The sequence below is a fragment of the Coregonus clupeaformis genome, chromosome 35, assembly GCF_020615455.1.
Source record: "Coregonus clupeaformis isolate EN_2021a chromosome 35, ASM2061545v1, whole genome shotgun sequence".
NCBI classification, from domain to species: domain Eukaryota; kingdom Metazoa; phylum Chordata; class Actinopteri; order Salmoniformes; family Salmonidae; genus Coregonus; species Coregonus clupeaformis.
This window is the reverse complement of record NC_059226.1, coordinates 14,045,163-14,068,066: the sequence shown is the minus strand read 5'-3', so window position 1 is coordinate 14,068,066 and position 22,904 is coordinate 14,045,163. Positions and strand designations below refer to the sequence as shown.

Genomic DNA, 22,904 nt, shown 5'->3' with positions numbered 1-22,904 from the left:
GGACAAAGTTCATACCTTTGGAGAAATGTCCTCTTGTCTGATGAAATAAAAATAGAACTGTTTGGCCATAATGACCATCTTTATGTTTGGAGGAAAAAGGGGGACGCTTGCAAGCTGAAGAACACCATCCCAACCGTGAAGCACGGGGTGGCAGCATCATGCTGTGGGGGTGCTTTGTATCAGGATGTGGGTTTGTCTCAGATAAAGGGGAGGAGTGAAGGCAGGGTGGAGTATAAAAGCATAAACAGTAAACAGGACGGGCTATTGTGGCGGGCATTGAAACGATGGAAGTCTACACAGCACTCTGTTTGGTGACTCTACTAGTTGCCCTCCTTTCAAAAGGTAAGAGACGAGATTCCCATTATTCCACTTCTTTCCTTCTATTGACTGGTGACTGGAGTCAAGGAGTTGGTCAGGTTATGGAATGGTGTTGGTGGTGGTGGTGGGTGATATGGGCCGTATTGACTATTTATAGAATACAGGCATAGCCAATAAAGACAGTCAAAGCAGGATGTCATGTGCCTTGTGACACAGGAGAGACCTGTTAGACTGTTTTGGGCCTTGAGGATGGTCCTGTGCCTAATTCAAGGCAGAACGTTTACTTTTGCAAATATTTGTTTAACAAGCGGATGTATGTTGTGTGAGCTAGGTATAATGTGTGTCCTTAAAGACATTTATCGGTCTAAAGCAGAGCCTCATGGCAACATAACATAACTTCATTACACTGCAAAAGGGACAGTGTGTGTATAGGGTTTGTGGACCAGTTGAAGTTATACATCTAATTTCAAAACAGTAAAGAAAGGGAAGTGGGGTTCGAGCCCAAGTTGTGTCACAGCCAGCCGTGACCGGGAGCTCCCAAGGGCAGCGAACAATTGGCCCAGCGTCGTTCGGGCTAGGGGAGGGTATAGGCCGGCTGGGGTTTCCTTGAACCATGTATGCCTCCGACACATTGGTTCCCAATAGATAGCACAGCCACAAAGTCAAAATTGTCTATATCGTAAAAAAAACAAAAATGAGCTTTTTGGGTTCTATTTTAATCTTAAGGTTAAGGTTTGAAATTGTAGAAATAGGCAGGGTTTATGACTTTGTGGCTGTGTTAACTAGTGACGACCCGACATATTGGGGCGGCTGACTTCTGGGTTAGCGAGCAGTGTCGATAAGAAGCAGCGCGCCTTGGCGGGGATGTCTCGGAGGATGCATGTCCCGATCTTCGCCTCTCCGAGCCCGTTGGGGAGTTGTTGCAATGAGACAAGGTCGTAAATACAAAATTGGACAACGAGAAAATGGGGTAAAATTTGATAGAAATTACAAACAAAATTACAGGGAAGGGGACAGCATAATACAATTTATGAGATGAAAGGTGAATCGCACACGTGACTTGGTGACAGAAAAAATTACAAACCATAATTAACACAGATGACTTACCTCTTGGCCAGCTTGGCCAGGGGCCTAATTTATAAACGTTGCATAATGTCACATTAATATCTGCGTACGCCATTTCCTAAAACTGTGCGCGTGAACAAGCATTATAACTCCACCTGGAAAACACACTTCATTCACCTTTAATGGTGACAATGTATAAGGTTGCCATTCAACACTCCTTCCGTAGCCTCCAACTGCTCTTAAACACTAGTAAAACTAAATGCATGCTCTTCAATCGAACACTGCTGGCACCCGCCCACCCGACTAGAATCACTACTCTCGACGGGTCTGACCTAGAGTATGTGGACAACTACAAATACCTAGGTGTCTGGTTAGACTGTAAACTCTCCTTCCAGACTCACATTAAGCATCTCCAATCCAAAATTAAATCTAGAATCGGCTTCCTATTTCGCAACAAAGAATTTCACTCATGCTGCCAAACATGCCCTCGTAAAAACGGACTATCCTACCGATCCTTGACTTATGCGATGTCATTTACAAAATAGCCTCCAACACTCTACTCAGCAAATTCGATGTAGTCTATCACAGTGCCATCAGTTTTGTCACCAAAGCCCCATATACTACCCACCACTGTGACCGGTATGCTCTTGTTGGCTGGTCCTCACTACATATTCGTCGCCAACCCACTGGCTCCAGGCCATCTATAAATCACTGCTAGGCAAATCCCCGCCTTATCTTAGCTCATTGGTCACCATAGCAACACCCACCTGTAGTATGCGCTCCAGCAGGTATATCTCACTGGTCATCCCCAAAGCCAACACCTCCTTTGGCCGCCATTCCTTCCAGTTCTCTGCTGCTAATGACTGGAACGAACTGAAAAAATCTCTGAAGCTGGAGACTCTTATCTCCCTCAATAACTTTAAGCATCAGTTGTCAGAGCACCTTACCGATCACTGCACCTGTACACAGCCCTTCTGAAATTAGCCCACTCAACTGCCTCATCCCCATATTGTTATTTATTTTGCTCATTTGCACCCCAGTATCTCCATTTGCACATCATCTCTTGCACATCTATCATTCCAGTGTTAATAGTAATTGTAATTATTTTGCACTATAGCCTATTTATTGCCTTACCTCCATAACTTGCTACATTTGCACACACTGTATTTATATTTTCTGTTGTATTTTTGACTTTATGTTTTGTTTTACCCCATATGTAACTCTGTGTTGTTGTTTTTATCACACTGCTTTGCTTTATCTTGGCCAGGTCGCAGTTGTAAATGAGAACTTGTTCTCAACTGGCTTACCTGGTTAAATAAAGGTTAAATTAAAAATTAAAAATTAAAAATTAAAAAATTATTGGAAGTATTGGGATTAGACCACAGCAGTTTCTAAAAGAAAGAGCAATGGCAAATACTGATCAAATGTTTTTGGAGGTGTTGCCAGAATGTTTTAATATTTTGCAGGACTTCTGCTGTATTTGGCAAAGGACTGTGATTGTTTCTAAAAGGAAAAAAACACGACAAATTGTTGTGGACCTGTTAGCAGAAGGTTTTAATTCAACAATGTTTTGTATTGAGTTTTCCACCCAATGTAAATATGCTGCACTGCCTACCAATTAAGAATGATTGTCTACTCAAGAAATTTGAAAGGCTATGTCAATGGAAAATATAAACTGTCTGTTCCATTAAATTATATTGTAAACCGCGCTCCGGATCTCAGACCAAATACTTGAAATAGCTTATCTAATAACAGATGTTATTCTAGAACATCACAGTCAGAAAAGCAATGATTATGGAAATAAATATTTCTATTTTTAATTAGTTCAGATTATCAAAGATAAAATAAACAGATTTTTGCTCTTCTCATTAACGGCCTGCTTGCAATGCAATACTTCAACCACTAGAAATTGTGTGTACGCATGGTCTAAAGTTTACGTGGAGGTAAGCACATTTTCACCTCAAGTTCAGTTTTTATTTTTCAGTTCATATTTTTTAATTGACACATGCACAACATTTGCGGCCTGTATGACTGTGGTTTGTTCTTAGAGCTAATACATCTGTAAAGCCAGTATCGATGCACCTGTAAAATGATTGACACTTGGTCTTCCTGTTTGTGCCACTGGACCTGACGTGAAAAAGACATACCTTAATTAGGCCTATCAGTCTTTCACTGACGTGTGTGTGTGTGTGTGTGTGTGTGTGTGTGTGTGTGTGTGTGTGTGTGGGTGGGTGATAGAGTGTGTGTGTGTGTGTCTTCTGAAATGTTTGGAGAGTTGAGCAAGACCAATGAATGGCTTTTTAACACTAGTTCAATGAGCATGTGAAGGAAATGTTGTGCCTTCGGCTGACAATGACATATTCCATCTTAGTGGAAACTTGTGTCACCAATGCAATGCTCGTCTGTCCTTGTCTTAAGTGAGAGTACAGGGAGGAAATTGAGGTTCCAAAGTCTATGAACATTGGTGGTGACTGGCAAGTTGTGTTTGTCCTCACACAAAACAGTTGGATGGAATAGAATAATATGCCTTTTAGCAGACGCTTTTATCCAAAGCGACTTACAGTCATGCGTGCATAAATTTTTTTTTTGTGTATGGGTGGTCCCGGGGATTGAACCCACTACCTTGGCGTTACAAACGCCGTGCTCTACCAGCTGAGCTACAGAGGACAGAATCTTTGATATGTTCATTATGTAACGCAATGAACTTGTAGAAACAAATCTCAAGTCTGATTTGTCTGTTTGCCTCTTTATGTGTTGTATACATTCATAAAAAAATACGGATTACTGTTTGTTGTGACCACATTGCTTCCTTTATAGGATGATTGTGCATTTTTTCTTGTTATCTTTTGTTTAGAGATTTTGTTTCCTGGTGAGCCTGTTTTTCTTTAGCTCTTATCTAAAGATACAGTATATATTTAATCATCCTCTTTATCTTACTCATAAGGCTTTGGTCCACAAATTATATTAATTTAGTATTAGTTCATTAGTATTAGTATACAATATAAAAATGTCTTAGTAATTCTGAGAGTAATCTATTCTCATAGGTTGTTTTAATAGGTAATGTGCTAATTAGTGTTAAACACACATTCTGGACAATGTTAAGTGCACAGTAGCATTAGGTAACACACACAGTGATGAAACTAGTTTTGACAGATGGCGTTTGGCTTAACAATCCACAGACTCATAACAAGAAAACAGTTTGACAGAGTTTGTTCACAGGAAAACTCTGTAGGGACACTAAATACACACATACTGTACAGTATCGTCAGAAAACACAATAATCATTCACAGCCAGCCACCTAGCCAGCCAGACAGACAGAGCTTCATGACTGTATGTAGCTACTATAAAACCAATGGAGTGCAAAGAGTTATGAATTACATGTTTGCCCACAGTGTGCCAAAACCAAACTGTTCAACTGTTTTCTGCTTCTCCTGTTTTACAGGGTCTCACTCTCAGTTGGATGGTAAGTCCCCTCGTTTTTCAATCAAATGTCCGTTCTTTTCCTAATTGAACGACATAGCCATGCACCTATTCACTGACTAACTAGTGAGCTTCCAATCTCTTCACTTCCTGTGTGTGCTCTGTTGTAATCCCTTGTCCATCTGTGTCTTTGTTAGTGTGTGGAATCTCTCCTCTCAACACTAGGATCGTGGGGGGTCAGAATGCTCCTACAGGGAATTGGCCATGGCAGGTCAGTCTGCAGATATCTGGCAGACATTTTTGTGGGGGATCCCTTATCAACAAAGAGTGGGTGCTGACTGCTGCTCACTGCTTTCCCAGGTGAGGACCCATAAAAAACACAGGGCTCAATTCAATCAAATCCGTATTGTAGTATTTCCACAAACTGTCACAAAGTAGGAATAATAATATATATTTAGATTTTCATGTGATCACATAAAACCACTAAATAGTTTTTGGGACAGTAAAAATACTTTGTAAACAGACTTTCCTCCCCATGTTTTAATTTACCAACCAAAATGAGATGTGGGAAGTAAAGGGAAGAAGTTCGTAAATACGATAATACTCAAATATTGCTGAGGTGGGTGCTACCGGCCCTTCAAACATTTAATACACTTCTAACTTGAAACTCTTTTTCTCAGCACCAGTACATCAAATGTGGTGGTCTCCTTGGGTCGTCAGAGCCAGCAGGGCTCCAACCCCAACGAGGTAAGCAAGACCGTCGCTCAGATCATCCGCCACCCCAACTACACCAGTAGTACCAGTGACAACGACATGTGTCTGCTGAAGCTCTCCTCCCCCGTGACTTTTACCAACTACATCCAGCCAGTCTGCCTGGCAGCACCAGGCAGCTCCTTCTATGCTGGCACTACTAGCTGGGTCACCGGCTGGGGCACCACCAGCAGTGGAGGATGTGAGTACACAGATATAGCTTGCTTTAAGTACTACTGATGATGGATCAGAATTCAGAGAGATATTGTCTTGTGTATGGGTTGAATGTGTCTCCTCAGTGTCCCTGCCCTCACCACAGACTAGAGCTGGACGATATGGCGAAACATTTATATTGCGATAAATTGCCTGAATTGATGCGATAACGATGAATGGCACAATAAGTTTATAACATTCATGTACAACCCAGTTTTTTTTATTACCCTTTAAACTACTACTACTAGTTTGATTGTTGTAGCCATCAATTTTCCCATTAACAATCACCCATATCAGCAAACTTATTTCATTTCAAATTTCTCTAGCATAGGCTACTTATCTTAATGAATAATATCAGCAATGCCTGTAAGTGGTTGGTATGGTCGGTGTCGATAATTTTCAGTTTATCATCCCAGCGTCTGCTAAATTACTAAAATGTAAAAATGTAAATGCAGTGGAGGTGAGCGCACAGATATACTGTAGCTTGCATTAAGTACTACTGATGATGGAACAGAATACTGATAGATCTTGTCTTGTGTATGTTGAGGAAGACCTTTTTTATGGGTTGAATGTCTCTCCTCAGTGTCCCTGCCCTCACCACAGACCCCACAGGAGGTGAATGTACCAGTAGTGGGAAACAGGCAGTGTAACTGTGACTATCGAGTTGGCTCCATCACTGACAACATGATCTGTGCTGGTTTATCAGCAGGAGGAAAGGATTCCTGTCAGGTAAAATGCCTTTTTGTTAACTAATGTAAAGCATACTGTGTCCATAATAAGTATATAGATTATAGGTTGAGAGCTTTTGTGAAAGAGCACAGTTAGAAAAATATGGCATATAGAAGCAAACCAGATGGACATAATGAAAATGATCGGAGGAAGTTCAGGAGTAAAAACAAACAAAATATAATGATTGTAAAATTTGACTGTGTCCATAAAATGTATATAGTATGTACAGTGGGGAGAACAAGTATTTGATACACTGCCGATTTTGCAGGTTTTCCTACTTACAAAGCATGTAGACGTCTGTAATTTTTATCATAGGTACACCTCAACTGTGAGAGACGGAATCTAAAACAGAAATCCAGAAAATCACATTGTATGATTTTTAAGTAATTAATTTGCATTTTATTGCATGACATAAGTATTTGATCACCTACCAACCAGTAAGAATTCCGGCTCTCACAGACCTGTTAGTTTTTTTTAAGAAGCCCTCCTGTTCTCCACTCATTACCTGTATTAACTGCACCTGTTTGAACTCGTTACCTGTATAAAAGACATCTGTCCACACACTCAATCAAACAGACTCCAACCTCTCCACAATAGCCAAGACCAGAGAGCTGTGTAAGGACATTAGGGATAAAATTGTAGACCTGCACAAGGCTGGGATGGGCTACAGGACAATAGGCAAGCAGCTTGGTGAGAAGGCAACAACTGTTGGCGCAATTATTAGAAAATGGAAGAAGTTCAAGATGACGGTCAATCAACCTCGGTCTGGGGCTCCATGCAAGATCTCACCTCGTGGGGCATCAATGATCATGAGGAAGGTTAGGGATCAGCCCAGCCCAGAACTACACAGCAGGACCTGGTCAATGACCTGAAGAGAGCTGGGACCACAGTCTCAAAGAAAACCATTAGTAACACACTACGCCGCCATGGTTTAAAATCCTGCAGCGCACGCAAGGTCCCCCTGCTCAAGCCAGCGCATGTCCAGGCCCGTCTGAAGTTTGCCAATGACCATCTGGATGATCCAGAGGAGGAATGGGAGAAGGTAATGTGGTCTGATGAGACAAAAATAGAGCTTTTTGGTCTAAACTCCACTCGCCGTGTTTGGAGGAAGAAGAAGGATGAGTACAACCCCAAGAACACCATCCCAACCGTGAAGCATGGATGTGGAAAGATCATTCTTTGGGGATGCTTTTCTGCAAAGGGGACAGGACGACTGCAACGTATTGAGGGGAGGATGGATGGGGCCATGTATCGCGAGATCTTGGCCAACAACCTCCTTCCCTCAGTAAGAGCATTGAAGATGGGTCGTGGCTGGGTCTTCCAGCATGACAACAACCTGAAACACACAGCCAGGGCAACTAAGGAGTGGCTCCGTAAGAAGCATCTCAAGGTCCTGGAGTGGCCTAGCCAGTCTCCAGACCTGAACCCAATAGAACATCTTTGGAGGGAGCTGAAAGTCCGTATTGCCCAGCGACAGCCCCGAAACCTGAAGGATCTGGAGAAGGTCTGTATGGAGGAGTGGGCCAAAATTCCTGCTGCAGTGTGTGCAAACCTGGTCAAGCCCTACAGGAAACATATGATCTCTGTAATTGCAAACAAAGGTTTCTGTACCAAATATTAAGTTCTGCTTTTCTGATGTATCAAATACTTATGTCATGCAATAAAATGCAAATTAATTACTTAAAAATCATACAATGTGATTTTCTGGATTTTTGTTTTAGATTCCGTCTCTGACAGTTGAAGTGTACCTATGATAAAAATTACAGACCTCTACATGCTTTGTAAGTAGGAAAACCTCCAAAATCGGCAGTGTATCAAATACTTGTTCTCCCCACTGTATAAGCTGGAAGTAGAGGCCTAAGCATTGTTGTTCACTAGTTTACTCCAATTAGGGAAGGGGTGGTGGGGTTGGAAAGTAATGAAGGGAAATATAATTTAAAAAAGGATATGTGTGTATGTATGTATGTGTGTATATATATATATATATGCGAGAAAAAAAACATGGGGGATTGGAAGTGATGCAGACAATTACATTAATGGAAGTTACAATCTATCTGCAACATTAAAGCTGATCTACCCCCTAAAAAAAGAAAAAAAAAGATTCATTTTTGTTTATTACAGTGTCGGTCAATTACACATTGGACCAATTCTCCAGACACAGGTTATACCTAATCCTAGACTAAAAAGTATTTTCAATAGAGATTCCCCAAAAATTAAATTCAAAATGCTTCTTCGTCTGAGACTAGGCTTCATCTAGGAAACTGACCCATTATATTTCATAATCCTGTGAAAATTCAATCTCAGTGACACTGTAAATCTGTCTATGTATAGGGGGACTCAGGAGGTCCGATGGTGAGCAAACAGGGTACTCGCTGGATCCAGTCTGGTGTTGTGAGCTTTGGCAATGGCTGTGCTCTGGCAAATTTCCCAGGTGTGTACGCCAGAGTTTCCCCGTACCAGACCTGGATCAACAGCCAGATCACCAGTAACCAGCCAGGCTTCGTCACCTTCTCCTCCAATGGGACTGACTCTGACCTCAGTGTCACCTGCGCTGGTCTGCCATCAGTCGGAACCACCACCACCCCTACTACCACACCTGCACGTACGCACCTATAGTCTAACTTGTGCATATGGCTAACTCTTGATGTGAATCTTTCTACCTCTGTAACAAATCTGACTACTGGATTACTCCCTTTTATCTGTCTCTCCCTCTGCAGCTGTGGTGTGTGGCAGCGCCAGCGCCTCTTTGAACTCCCGTATTGGTGGGGGAAGCTCGTTGGCGACAGCAGGCACCTGGCCCTGGATAGCCAGCCTACGGAAGAACGGAGCACACGTCTGCGGGGGCACGTTAGTGGCGGTGGACTCTGTCATGAGCGACGCTAGCTGCTTCTCCAGGTAAGTTAACTCTACCTGTATGTGAAAGGGGAGAGCAAGTAGTTAAATTCTGGATTAAAATGTCAGTCCTTACATGATTCTAAGGAAATCTAGTCATATAACCTATATTTAGATTTTTCAAGGTGCCATTACATTAACATTTAATGACGCTTTCCTTTTCAAGACTCATGCAAAAGGTTAACCAAGGTTAATTAGTCCGACGTAGGACATTCGTACAATCATTGTGCTAGTGAAAATCATTTTAGGGATAGCTGTGCAAAAACACCATCCATGTTTTACACAACCAGTGCTGCAGAAAGCATGGCCATGGTGTAATCATCATGTCAATCAGTGTCTGGATGTGACTGCATGGGGCCAACTGCGCGACGGACCTCCGTTTGCGTCACTCTCTGCATGGTTCTATGTACTGAATTTTTGGAACGGTCTTGTATACAACGCTCTGTCGCTCTGTTTGCGTAGAGTGTGTAGAGCCCTTTACTGTAGTGTACCAAAGGGGAGAGCCATCAGCCAACATCTCTCCCAAACTACTGTACAATTCTGGTTTTACCATCCTGATCAGCTGGACAGTTTAAAGTTTTGATACCTTCATAGATACATATATACTGAACAAAAATATAAATGTAACATTTTACTGAGTTACAGTTCAGATAAGAAAATTAGTCAATTGAAATAAATAAATTAGGCCTTAATCTATGGATTTCACATGACTGGGCAGGGTCACAGCCATGGGTGGGCCTGAGAGGGCATATGCCTACTTGGGAGCCAGGCCCACCCACTGGGGAGCCAGGCCCAGCCAATCAGAATGACTTTTTCCCCACAAAAGGGCTTTATTACAGACAGAAATACTCCTCAGTTTCATCAGCTGTCCAGGTGGCTAGTCTCAGACGATCCCGCAGGTGAAGAAGCCAGATGTGGAGGTCCTGGGCTGGCGTGGTTACACATGGTCTGCAGTTATGAGGCCGATTGGACGTACTGCCAAATTCTCTAAAACGATGGCTTATGGTAGAGAAATTAACATTCAATTATCTGGCTACAGCTCTGGTGGACATTCCTGCAGTAAGTATGCCAATTGCACGCTCCCTCAAAACTTGAGACATCTGAGGCATTGGGTTGTGTGACAAAACTGCACATTTTAGAGTGCCCTGTCCCCAGCACAAGTTGCACCTGTGTAATGATCATGCTGATCAGCATCTTGATATGCCACACCTGTCAGGTGGCTCGATTATCTTGGCAAAGGAGAAATGCTCACTAACAGGGATGTAAACAAAGATGTGCACAAAATTTGAAAGAAATACGCTTTTTGTGCGAATGGAACATTTCTGGGATCTTTTATTTCAGCTCATGAAACATGGGACCAACACTTTACATGTTGTGTTTATATTTTTGTTCAGTATACATAACCCATACATATCACATTCATAAGCAGTGTATATTAATTTAATAAATACTTATGTCAACAACTGCAAGTAAGAAAATATGAACTTGCTACAATCATTAATTGTATTGAAAATGATGACAACATTCATACTAAAGTTAGATGCACTATGCAGAAATCGCGCCGCCATTTGCCTAATTTCAGTTTATGTGACAAAACAAGCAATCATTGTGTAGACAATCATTGTACCATCTAAACCACTGTGAAATATATTTTCCATAACCAAAAATATTGTATTTTCAGCTGTTTGAGGCTGGTGTACAAAACTGAAAGTAAAAGATGCAAAAACAAAACTTCAGAATGGGAAGCATAGAAATAGCACACATACAACAGATCTACAGCTTGCTTTCAACGGGAATGAAAGATCTATAACTCACATTTCTATGCGAATTTGGTCGGGGTCGCCCAAAAAGTTAGATATTGTATGACGGGTGCCTACCTAGGGAGTAACACATTCTTCATAACACATTCATAACCCCTACATATCGCATTTATAAGCAGTACATAAGCATTTCATAAGACAGCAATCAGAATGAAGAATTTAGTGTCCCTCACTAAACAGACACAACTCATTCCATCTCTCAAGCCAGCCCAACGTCTCTCAGTGGACCGTGATCCTGGGCCGTCTGAAGCAAAACGGCTCCAACCCTAACGAGGTAACCCTGAATGTCCTCAACATCACCATGAGCAACCTGACGGGCAACAACGTGGCCATCCTCCTACTGGCCAGCAAACCCAAGTTGTCTAACTATATCCAGCCTATCTGTGTGGACCAGGAATCAGCACCTTCAGCACAGGGACTAAGTGCTGGGTGGCTGGCTGGGGCACGGGCCAGGGTGGGGGTAAGTGGATGGACAACTGTCTGTGTGTTTGTGAGAAATGTGCCTGTTCAGGAACAACCTCTATAGCGCCTAGACACTTGTGTACATCTGAAAGAATTGGAAAAGCAATGGTAGGACTGTAGGTCCACCTTTCCTCTGATAGGATAGGTGGGATTTTCACCATATTGCTTACACTCTATCCAGGCCTCTCAGATGTACACAAATGCCTAGGGTAGGGGCTGGCTAGGGATTGTTTCCGAGAAGATACGACCTTAGGAGTATGGGTGGATGTGTGTGTGTGTGTGTGTATTGGTATGATACGTAATAAACTCTCTCTCTCTCTGTCCTCAGCTGAGCAAGTCCTGCAGGAGTTCCAGACCTCTGTGGTGGAATGCGTGAATGTTTCATCTTCGGACAACATTTGCACCGGAACTGTGACACTACTGCAGGTATGGTACAGTTGATCTATTAATCTGTCCCGTCTTACTATTTTGCTTGCATCATGTTATTATAAGCACATAACAGTATAACCATATTAACCCATGCTTCTCTCCCAAAAGGGTGATGTGGGTGGTCCTCTGATGTGTAAGCAGGGCAACTCATGGTTTCAGACTGCTGTGTTGACTGTCGACAGCAGCAGCAGCAACACCACTAGCAGCAACACCACTAGCAGCAACACCACTAGCAGCAACACCACTAGCAGCAACACCACTAGCAGCAACACCACTAGCAGCAACACCACTAGCACTAACAGCACTAGCAAAGCACTATCGAGCCAGAGTCCCCGTATCTCCACCATCCAAGTCTTCACCAAAACCTCTCACTTTAAGAACTTCCTGGCTGATATAGTATCTGAAGATTATGCCTTTGTTAAATGTTTTTCATGAAGAAATAGAATGTTGTTTATGGTAGTATCAAGAGGGAATGTTTTAGGTGTAATACCACATACCACAGACAGGGGGTGGGTTGTAGACAGGGGAGACTGGTGATTGGCCAGAAGAGGGGGCATCAGTGTTTATAAATAGGGGTTAAACGATGAGACGTTAGAGCAGCCATTAGAATTGGAGGACACTGCTCTCCAGACCCTGCAAGTCTGTTACTCATGCTGAAGCTTGTGGTCTGAATAAACCTTATGATCAATGTTCAGTATGAGCAGACTCCTTTTGTTCATCAGCAATGACGACCACCATTCATCATATACTACATAATGGCGAGCTTGCCAGGAGGGATGATGCAATCCTTCTTTGCTGCATTTGGAGTCGCCAAGCTAACTCAAGCTAACTTCGGTCTGGAGTCATGACCCGACCAAACACAGCTAAGTTGTTGGTTTTGTTACTGCTTGTGTACACTGGAGGAATGTACCCTTATGACTGTGCCTTAGGTGGTAGTTTTTGCTGATGACTGGGGTCTGGCTAATCATTATACAAATTTTTAAAAATTGTTTATAGAGATGTGTTGCTTGAATAGTAAGTCAAGAACAGTCGGGGCCAAGATATGTATACAATTTTAGAGCATTGCAGGTTTAGATAAGCCCTCGTGACGAGGCGACCACAGGGTGGGCCAAAATCCTGGCAACGCATTATGAGTTTCAGGTCAGTCTTGGACTGGGGTTTGGTTGAAAATTTATTGGGGATGGCTTGCTCAACTTCTGTTCGACGGGATAGTTGCATTGGGGGATCGCTCACTTAAATAGCCTTACTCACGGCAGAATAAATTTAGGGCAAACGAAACAGTACTCAATTAAAGGAACGCAATGCTGGGTTTTGTTACATGTTGTAGGCCGCAGTTAGCGAAAGGCTAATGCTAAAGGCTAATTGTGTTGCGTGCTACATGATAATCTCAACCTTAGAGGTCCACTGCGATGGATTCAAGCCTCTTAAACTTGTTTGTATGTGGTGGAACTGAAAGTTTTACGCAAATGTGAGCTCTGTTATGTGTAATTGTGTGAGTATAACGTATAAAATAGTGACGCTGTAGCGTAATGCTATCGGTCTATTGTGGGAAGCATGGGCTTAAGGGGATGTGCGCATGCGTGTGATTTTACGGGGCTAAAACTACAACATGTGTTTATGTGCTAAGCCTACAAAGCACGGCATTATGGGTAAGGGTCATAGGTCCCCCCAAGGGACAATAGTCACAGAATAGAGAGATTTTGGGAAAAATCTCCTAGGTGTTAAACGGCTGTTGTTCGAACGTGAAACTATTTGGCGAGATGTAGTAAAGTTATAAATCAAATATATGTTGACGGAGTATAATTAATTAAGGTAAAAGACGATTAAAATTAAATGAAATGTTTTGGAGCGATCTATTTAATAAATGTATGGGCATGTGTTTAATTTTTGCGACATTACACTACAGAACGGGGAGTTGGAGTTTATGGCATGAGATTAGGGAACGTTTTGTTTTACGGCACTAGACGGCATCACGATGGGATGCTGCAACTCAAGCATGAGGTTAAAATGATATTTGCGCATGCGTGGGATTCTGTAAAACAACACATTGGTTAAACTGCAGGGGGAGACAGAGGAACACAGACGACGGAACAAATAGGCATAAGGAGAAATTTTTTACACGATGATTCTAGTTTAAACGGTGGTGGGTAAAGATGAAACTTGTTTTGTAGCCTATTGAATTTATAAATTAAATATAGGATAATGGATTATAATAGATTGAATTAAATAATTAAATGACGGATTAAAAGCAAAATGTTTTTGGGCGATCTATAATTAGTCCTGAGTTTAGTCTTAGAGTGAATAATGTAGAACGAATGAATTTTGAATGGTTGGAAATACTCAGTGATGGCATGAACTACTAAAAGCTGTTCTTGTGTTTTTGTCCCTTGTCATGAGAGACAGGAGAGAGGGGGAGCGAGGAGATACAGGAAGTGATCACGTGACGAGGTGGAGGGATCAAGTCATCAAACAGGTTACTGTTACAAGATATGTGAGCTTATGACGATTTTGCATGGGCTTGGCAAATACTATTTCATTAAAAATTGCATTTTGGATGCTCTGTGTATCACTGGCATTTGATGGGAATTGTATCATTCATTGAAGGGTTAAAAGCTTTGTGTTGGGATTGCTTTGGAGTTGACTAATTTATTTGCATTTGATGGGTTGTGGTAATATAGTCAACACTAATGGATAAATTGGGGACATAGGATATAGGAATAAAAAATTGGTTTTAATTATTCATGATTTTAATGGACTTATTGGGATTTATTTGGAGTTGTTAGGTTATATTAAGAATTACAGGGAAGAAGGCTACATAACCTATATAGTTTAAAATAGGATAGTTCACAATAAAGGAATAGAAAGGCTTGTTACAATGGGGTAAAAATATCAGGACTAGGAAAGTCAGTACACCGGTTGATATAGTGCATAGTGGTAATCCTTTAACTAAAGTGTTGCTAGGGTATCCGGCAAGTGAAACAAAAAGTTGCCCTTCATTCTCAAACAGAAATTGATAAAATATGTCAGTGATAAGATAGGTTTAAAAGTAGAGCTTAGGAGGTTTATTCTCAGCTTACAATAATCATCCAGGAGTGATTATTGCATCAGAAATATAGATTAATAATAGATAGGGTACCAGCAGAAACAACGATGAAGATGAATTCAAAACTTCAGAAGTAAGAAGAACCGACATGTCTGGAAACGAAGAGAAGGAGGTTCAGAAAGATGAAGATGAAGAGAAGAGAAGATGATGAAGAAAAGGATCCCAACAATAGGAGATGTCTGGAATGTGAAGGAGAAGGGGAAGTTAAAGAAGATGAGTGATGATGAAGAGGTTATGCATGGGTGGATATGACTCTGTGATCAGAGGGAAGTGGCAAGAGAGGAAAGAAGAAATGGATACTAGAGATTTGATCTCTGATGGAAGTTGAAGATGAAGAAAGCGATGAAGATTTGGAGATTAAAGGTGCTTTATTTTCAAGAGGAGTTTGTCCTACAAGGACTGGCACAGAAGATGATGGAAGATGATATTTCAAGAACAGAACTTAGAAGATAACCTTTTGAAGAATACTGATAGGTCCACAACGAGAAGAACTGGACGAAGAAAACTCAATCAAATACAACTTATAACTGGTGGTGGAGAAGAAGAAAAGTATGAAGAATCAGAGTGAACCAAATCAACAATCACTGTTACAGCTTCAACTGAACAATATCAAATGCAATTGTACCAGCAAAGGGGGGTACCAGATGTTCCTTATCCACAGCAACAAGTCAGGAGGAAACAAGAGAACATTTTTAAGGAAGATACAGGGGCAATTCAAGATCACCTGTTCTCCAGGTGAACACTAAATATTCTAGAGTGTCTAGAATATCCAGAAGGGGGGTATCAGCTGATAGCATCGATTAGAGAAGAAGAGAAAATAGCCAACAATTGAAGTAAAAACAACCGACCATTAGAAGTGATAGTGAATAGGGGAAAAACTTATCTGGGTTCAGCCTAAAGAGGTTAAACATATCACTCTGTAAAATAAACTAATTAGGTTAGGATAGGGATTTGAAGTAGTAAAACAGTTTACTCTTCGGGAATCAATTGAGCTCTGCTATAGAAGTCAAATAGGAATTACAATAGACATACTAATATTAGGACAATATATCAAGGATATTGTGGGAAGAGATGTATGGTGTAAATTGAAGTGTTCGATCAGAGGCACACTGGACGACTGACTGTCTGGTAGAATATTTTAAGAAGTGGGGTTTTTGGGAATCATTTGCTTAAAAGATAATATCATAGGAAGGATGATAATGTATTAGATTGCCTGTTAGACAATCTGTCTGGAAAAAACTTAATAGGGGTGACTGTTATTTTGGGTTACATTCTTACACTAAGAGATTTGAGGTTAGGCTAAAAGGTGTTTAGTCGGTTTTGCCAAGTCTGTGTAAAGGAGTCAGGAGCAGGTGGGGAATTCCCAATCACGTATTCTAAAAATTGGTGGGGAAGGAATTTTGTCAATAAATCAGTGGAAAAGGTTTGTTTAAAGGTTAGGAGAAGATTAGATTAAAATAAGTTAGGAGAACTAGGGGTGAAGAAACTCTGAGACAGTGAGCTAAGTTTAAAGTTAGTAGTAAGAGAGAGAGAGAATAGTAATGAATGACACTTTAGAATAGGAAGATCAAGGTAATTGTGGGTACTTTTTGTTATAATCAAAAGGTTTAAAGTTTAGAGGTAGAACTGAAAGGGGGAAAAAGTGACACTAATGGTGATGGATGGAAGTACAAGTAAAGAGTTCAGAGCTTTGGGATGAGGTAGTAACAATAATGACATCACCACGTGAGTCTATTAAAACAACAGTGAGAAGTAATTTAACTCTTTCAACAGTGATAGTTACTAAAGCCATAAATATAGCGCATTTGATTATAAGGGTTCAGTACCAATTATAGGGGGGAAATACTGTTATTAGAGTTAGGATAATAGTAATAATAATATGCCATTTAGGATGATGACGTTTCTTTCACAGAGAGAGAGAGATAATTAGGGAGAATAAGTATTGTTAGCAGGATCAGAAGTAGAAGCTGTTGCACTTAGTCAAATAAGGGATTATTTGGCGAAGGTTACAGATAAAGATCAGGGAGAATATGTGTACTTATCTAGTGAAAGCATTAAAATTTGTTTTGGTTAAGAATTATTGGTTAAAGGGCTATGTAATTTGTAAGGTGATGCTTATAATGGAAGATTTGAAGTCTGTAGAAGTTTCCACAGTCACAGAGGGAGTTAAGGATAAGTTTATTACAGTAGTCACTCCAACAGGGAATAATCGAATAGGATGTTGGTAGTTTCCCACTAGAGGAAATTAAGGGTTTTAATTCATCAACTAAATCAACAACGTTAACGGTAACTTTGGGAAGGGATTAATGATACGATGGTAATAGCAAATGTAGGAAGGATGACAACAACTTTTCTGAAATTAAAGGAGGCAGCAAGAGAGACTCAGGGGTTTAGGTTACGACGAATAGGGTTAAAAAGCAGAGCAGATAGTAGTAGAGAGCAATATAGATTAATCTGAAACGGAGAAGAGAGATTCATCATGGAAGCTGCAGGATGGGGTCTTTTGATTTTGATGACAGAGGGGGCATCTGATCAGTGCTGCTCGTTCCTCTGTTGTGAAAATTAGAGATAGATTAACTCATTCTGTAAGAATCAGTGAGGAATCTTGGGGGTTGATGTCTGTTGGGGATGCCAGCCCAAGACGTGTTGGACGGTTGGCGCAGCCTCTAGCGGGTCTGGGTCAGGGTTATGCTTTGTCATGACTGTGGTGTCGGCAACAGTCATTGACAGATAAAATAATGTAGGTGTCAGAACAGTAGGGTTTAAGTGTTCTTGGGTAAATGAATTACCCTATGGGAATTGTTAGATGGAAAGTAAAGTCAGGTAACAGTGGAAACCTGAAGTATTCAGGTGAAACAGTGAGGATAAAAGTTGTTGTTGTTCTAATAAAACATATGAGGTAAGGGGTATGTTTATGGGAATATCAGAGGGTGATGAGTATAGTATAACTTTGGATAAGTATGACTTTAAGGGTAGTAATGACGAATAATAGGTTATTTTTTATATACCAGGTAGTAAGAAGAGCAGGACTTTGATGGTTAAAAGATTAGCTTTTGACTGACAATGTGACTATGGGGAATTTTAGAGATATTTGGTAGGTTTGTGATGATAGAGTATATTCTTACCCTATGGGGGATAGGATGTTGTTACAGGTCAACGTTTAAGCTTCCATATGAGGTTTTTACCATTAAAAGAGGAGTGGTACCAACACAGAAATCTGAAGCTAGGGTTGAAAATGGGGTGAAAAGAGACATGGCTACATGTCATAGTCTTCAAGCCTACCATTGGAGAATAAGTCTAAGGGAGAAGGGGGGGACTTCTTCCATGATATGGTGTAACATTTGGGAGATCTGATAGGATTTGGTTGCAAGATCAGTTAGGCCAGTAGGGGCAGTGATGGGTCAGATTTTAGTTTCAGCTTTGATAACACTGTGTAAGATGTTTGTACTGACTTTTGAGAAAGTTATGAGATTGAGATAGGTTGGAGAAGTGGTGCCTGGAGACAACACTCAGATGCCGGTGTTGACTGTTCCTGATCTGGATAAAGATTGACAAGTGGAACTGATGGATAAATATCCTTTTTGATTATTTGATCATTTTATTTTTATTGTTTCAAGGAAAACATTTTTTTTAGTATGATTTTAGTATGATTTATGAATCAAGGGGGGATAGGTTAATGTGATTCATGCATCATTTATGTATCATTTTTTAAATTCTTAGGTGAAATGGAGGTTTAATTTGAAAGTGGTTGTTTTGCAAAGGATACTGTTTGGTCGTTTATTTTCTTGTCATTCCAGAAGCATTTGGGAGAACATGTGGAGATTGGAATACTCAAACAAAGACAATATGAAGGGAGAATATGACTGGAGGAGATGAAACAAGGAGGGTGTGGCTGATTCCATCATCAACAAGTCCATTGGAAGAGGACACTACAGGGAGATGAAGTGTAGTGGACTACATTCCAGTGTCTGCAATGAAATATAGACATATTTGATGTGTAATACATAATTGTGTCATATTCTTAGGTATTGATTTTAGTAGAATGATGTTTGATGTTATTGAATGCAGATGAGGATCTTAGATGCTTTTGTTTATTTCGGTGAATGTTTAGGGACAGAGAAGGTCTAGGAAGGGGAGAGATTCATTGTACGATTCGATGGGTTGACCAGCCGTACAATGGATATTTATGGATAGGATTTTGTTTACATGTGTATTTAATTACATCATAGTTTCAAATGCATTTACATGGTTAATGAGGTTATCTGGAGTACCGACGGTGGTTGCCTGGGGCAGAGGGACCGTGAGAGAATTTTACTGTCTTGATTGATATGGATGGATGGCTGCCGGACAGTTTTTCGCTCTTACACTCCATAAAGATTTATTCATGATTCATAGTAATGTACGTACACTCCATAAAGATTTATTCATAATTCATAGTAATGTGTTAACATTTCATCAACAGTTATTCATATTTTATAAGAAAGGTATTTACATTCTAGAGGAGAATGTTTTTGGGTTTAAGGTTAAAGATACTCAATAAGATAAGTTGTTACTAGTCATAATCCTATTCTGTTTGGTTTCGAGACGTTTAGTTCGTCTCGAAAGGGGGGAATATAGTATCTGAAGATTATGCCTTTGTTAAATGTTTTTCATGAAGAAATAGAATGTTGTTTATGGTAGTATCAAGAGGGAATGTTTTAGGTGTAATACCACATACCACAGACAGGGGGTGGGTTGTAGACAGGGAGACTGGTGATTGGCCAGAAGAGGGGGCATCAGTGTTTATAAATAGGGGTTAAACGATGAGACGTTAGAGCAGCCATTAGAATTGGAGGACACTGCTCTCCAGACCCTGCAAGTCTGTTACTCATGCTGAAGCTTGTGGTCTGAATAAACCTTATGATCAATGTTCAGTATGAGCAGACTCCTTTTGTTCATCAGCAATGACGACCACCATTCATCATATACTACACTGACAAACTGGGAACCTTTCTATCCCCCACCACTGCCACCCCCACCGCCACCGCCACCGCCACCGCCACAAAGACCACAACCACTGCTACCATTGCTATCACAACCCCCTCAGTTAGTGGCAGCAGTGGAGCTTCCCCAGCCCACTCCTCCTTCTCTCTCTTCCTCGTCCTCCTCTTCTCTCTCTCCTCTGTCCTCCTGTTGGGTTGGAATTGACACTAAGCAACTCCATGGCAACCAAGCCCTTTATGTAACTTTCCACCAATCAAAAGTCTATTTTTCTAGCAATTCATCAATTTCTGTCAGTGACTGGCAGTGTCTGTCAAAGCCAAGATTGCAATGTAGAACTCAGGGAGCCTTCATCTCCAATCACTTGAATGATGAATGTTTACAACTTCCCCTTTGGCTTTGACATAGTAAAGAAAAACAATCAATAATATATATTTTTGCTGTCACAATATTTGTTGTGATGCTATGATTCAATATGCTTGATTTTCTGTTCAAAGCTATCTGGGCATGTGTTATATATTGATATCCAGATGAATATGACCGTAGTAGCACACTCGACTTTCCCCAAAGATTATAGTAGAGTCTATACTGGAGTATCTGTGACCCAAAATGGCACTATAAGTAGCCTACATGCACTGAACTATTAGATAGTCATTCTGCACTTTACTGGACATGTGCCATGGATTATTATATACTTAACAAACCACAATGTTATGATGATGGTTTAACAGACTTGAATCCAAAATTCTGCCTGTCGAAGGTATATTTTGTATGAGATTTTGTATTTCATCATGTTTCTAACTAAGCTTTGAATATGACTGTGTGTTTTAACAACTATCTCTATGTAAGCAGGGTAATCCTTGATGTTGTGAGAAGCACAGACTTTATTTTGTGTACAAAAATAAAATATTACACGTTTTTTATTTTCATGTTCTGAAAGCATTTGTTAAGATCTTTTGCTTTACTTGAATAACCTTGTCTCTCCACCATCTTAAAGTGCTCTATGCAGGAAGTAGTCCTATACTGTATGTCAGTGATGAATTAATACAATTCCAAGACAAAAAATACATTGACAAAAATGTTTCTGTAATATTCAGTAAATAAATGTATGGTTGCCAGTTTGTGTCCCTTTGTCTAGTCAACTGTTTATCAATTTTAATTGTAGAAAAAAATATAATGTATCATATTTTCCTATAATACTTGGTCCTCATAATAATATCATAATTTCTTGTAGGGTTGCAAAATTCTGGTAACTTTCCCAAAGTTCATACCCTGGCTGATGTAACTCATGTGGTACACAGCGAGGGAGGACTGAGTTAGGTGTCAGCCAGACTACAAAACGGTTTTCCAGAAACCCTGGTTGAAATATTCCTAAAATTCGGAGTCCTCCAACAAGAGTCCTATAAATCTACCCTAATAATCCACACTAATCATGGAATTGTGATGACAAAGGTCCAATTGTCATGAACTGTGCACCAGGCTCCAGGTTTAAACTGCTACGTATGGTCTGCGTTCCATAATGATTCAAATAGGCTACATGTCCCAAATTATTGCACAACTTGTAATACGTTGGCCTAATATGATACACTATTGCTAGCGATCCTCAGGAACAAACAAACGGATGTGACAGAGGAAAGAAAGGTAAACTAACAATGTAATGGAATGATGCAAAATGTAAGGAAACTAAAACTAATGTGACCGTTATAAATGTATGTGGGTATAACTGACAGTGGCTACCGATAGTGGCTAATATTTAACACGATACAAATTGTAAAACATACAGTAAAAAGTCCAGGCATATAATTAAAACATTCTAGAAATCATATATCAATTCGGTAGGTTTGGCGCTATACTGTCATTTGCGCATGGCTACAGAAGATTGGATCTCCAAATGTAATTCTTGCAAGTTATAAGGCCAGCATTTCATAAACTTCACTGTGGAGAAGGTGATGAGTTTAGTTTAGTTTATTAGGATCCCCCTTAGCTACTACACAGCTACTATTCCTGAGGTCTACATAAAACGTACAAACACATGACAAAGTATAGAACAGTAATTGACAAGAACAACAAGATATTACATGATTGTAAATAAAAATACAAAAATAAATAATTTCAGGAATACAAAAAATGTATGCGCTTAACAAGTCACATAATTTAAACACTGTAACTTATGTGCAACTTATTTTTGAATGGCTCCCTCATCTCTGTACCCCAGAAATACAATTATCTGTAAGGTCCCTCAGTCGTGCAGTGAATTTCAAACACAGATTCAACCACAAAGACCAGGGAGATTTTCCAAAGACATTGAATATCCCTTTGAGCATGATGAAGTTATTACACTTTGGATGGTGTATCACTACACCCAGTCACTGCAAATATACAGGCATCCTTCCTAACTCAGTTGCTGGAGAGGAAAGTAACCACTCAGGGATTTCACCATAAGGCCAATGGTGACTTTAAAACAGTTAGAATTTCATGGCTGTGTTAGGAGAAAACTGAGGATGGATCAACAACATTGTAGTTACTCCACAATACTAACCTAAATGACAGAGTGAAAAGAAGGAAGCCTGTACAGAATAAAAATATTCCAAAACATGCATCCTGTTTACAATAAGGCACTAATGTAAAACAAAACAAGATGTGGCAAATAAATTAACTTTATGTCCTGAATAGAAAGGGTTATGTTTGGGGCAAATCCAACCCAAAACATCACTGAGTACCA

The 22,904-nt window shown here is 40.3% G+C and overlaps 1 protein-coding gene across 1 annotated transcript; it reads left to right on the top strand.

Moving 5' to 3' along the window:
* Positions 1-276: 276 nt before the first annotated feature.
* zgc:100868 (uncharacterized protein LOC554458 homolog) lies at positions 277-12,565 on the top strand. The gene is given in 11 exon segments (XM_045210645.1): positions 277-342; positions 4,827-4,847; positions 5,002-5,164; positions 5,485-5,756; positions 6,351-6,496; positions 8,828-9,098; positions 9,214-9,391; positions 11,413-11,597; positions 11,600-11,668; positions 11,999-12,096; positions 12,208-12,565. Coding segments are annotated over 11 exon segments (1,788 nt in total). The 5' UTR covers positions 277-284; the 3' UTR covers positions 12,535-12,565.
* Positions 12,566-22,904: the final 10,339 nt, after the last annotated feature.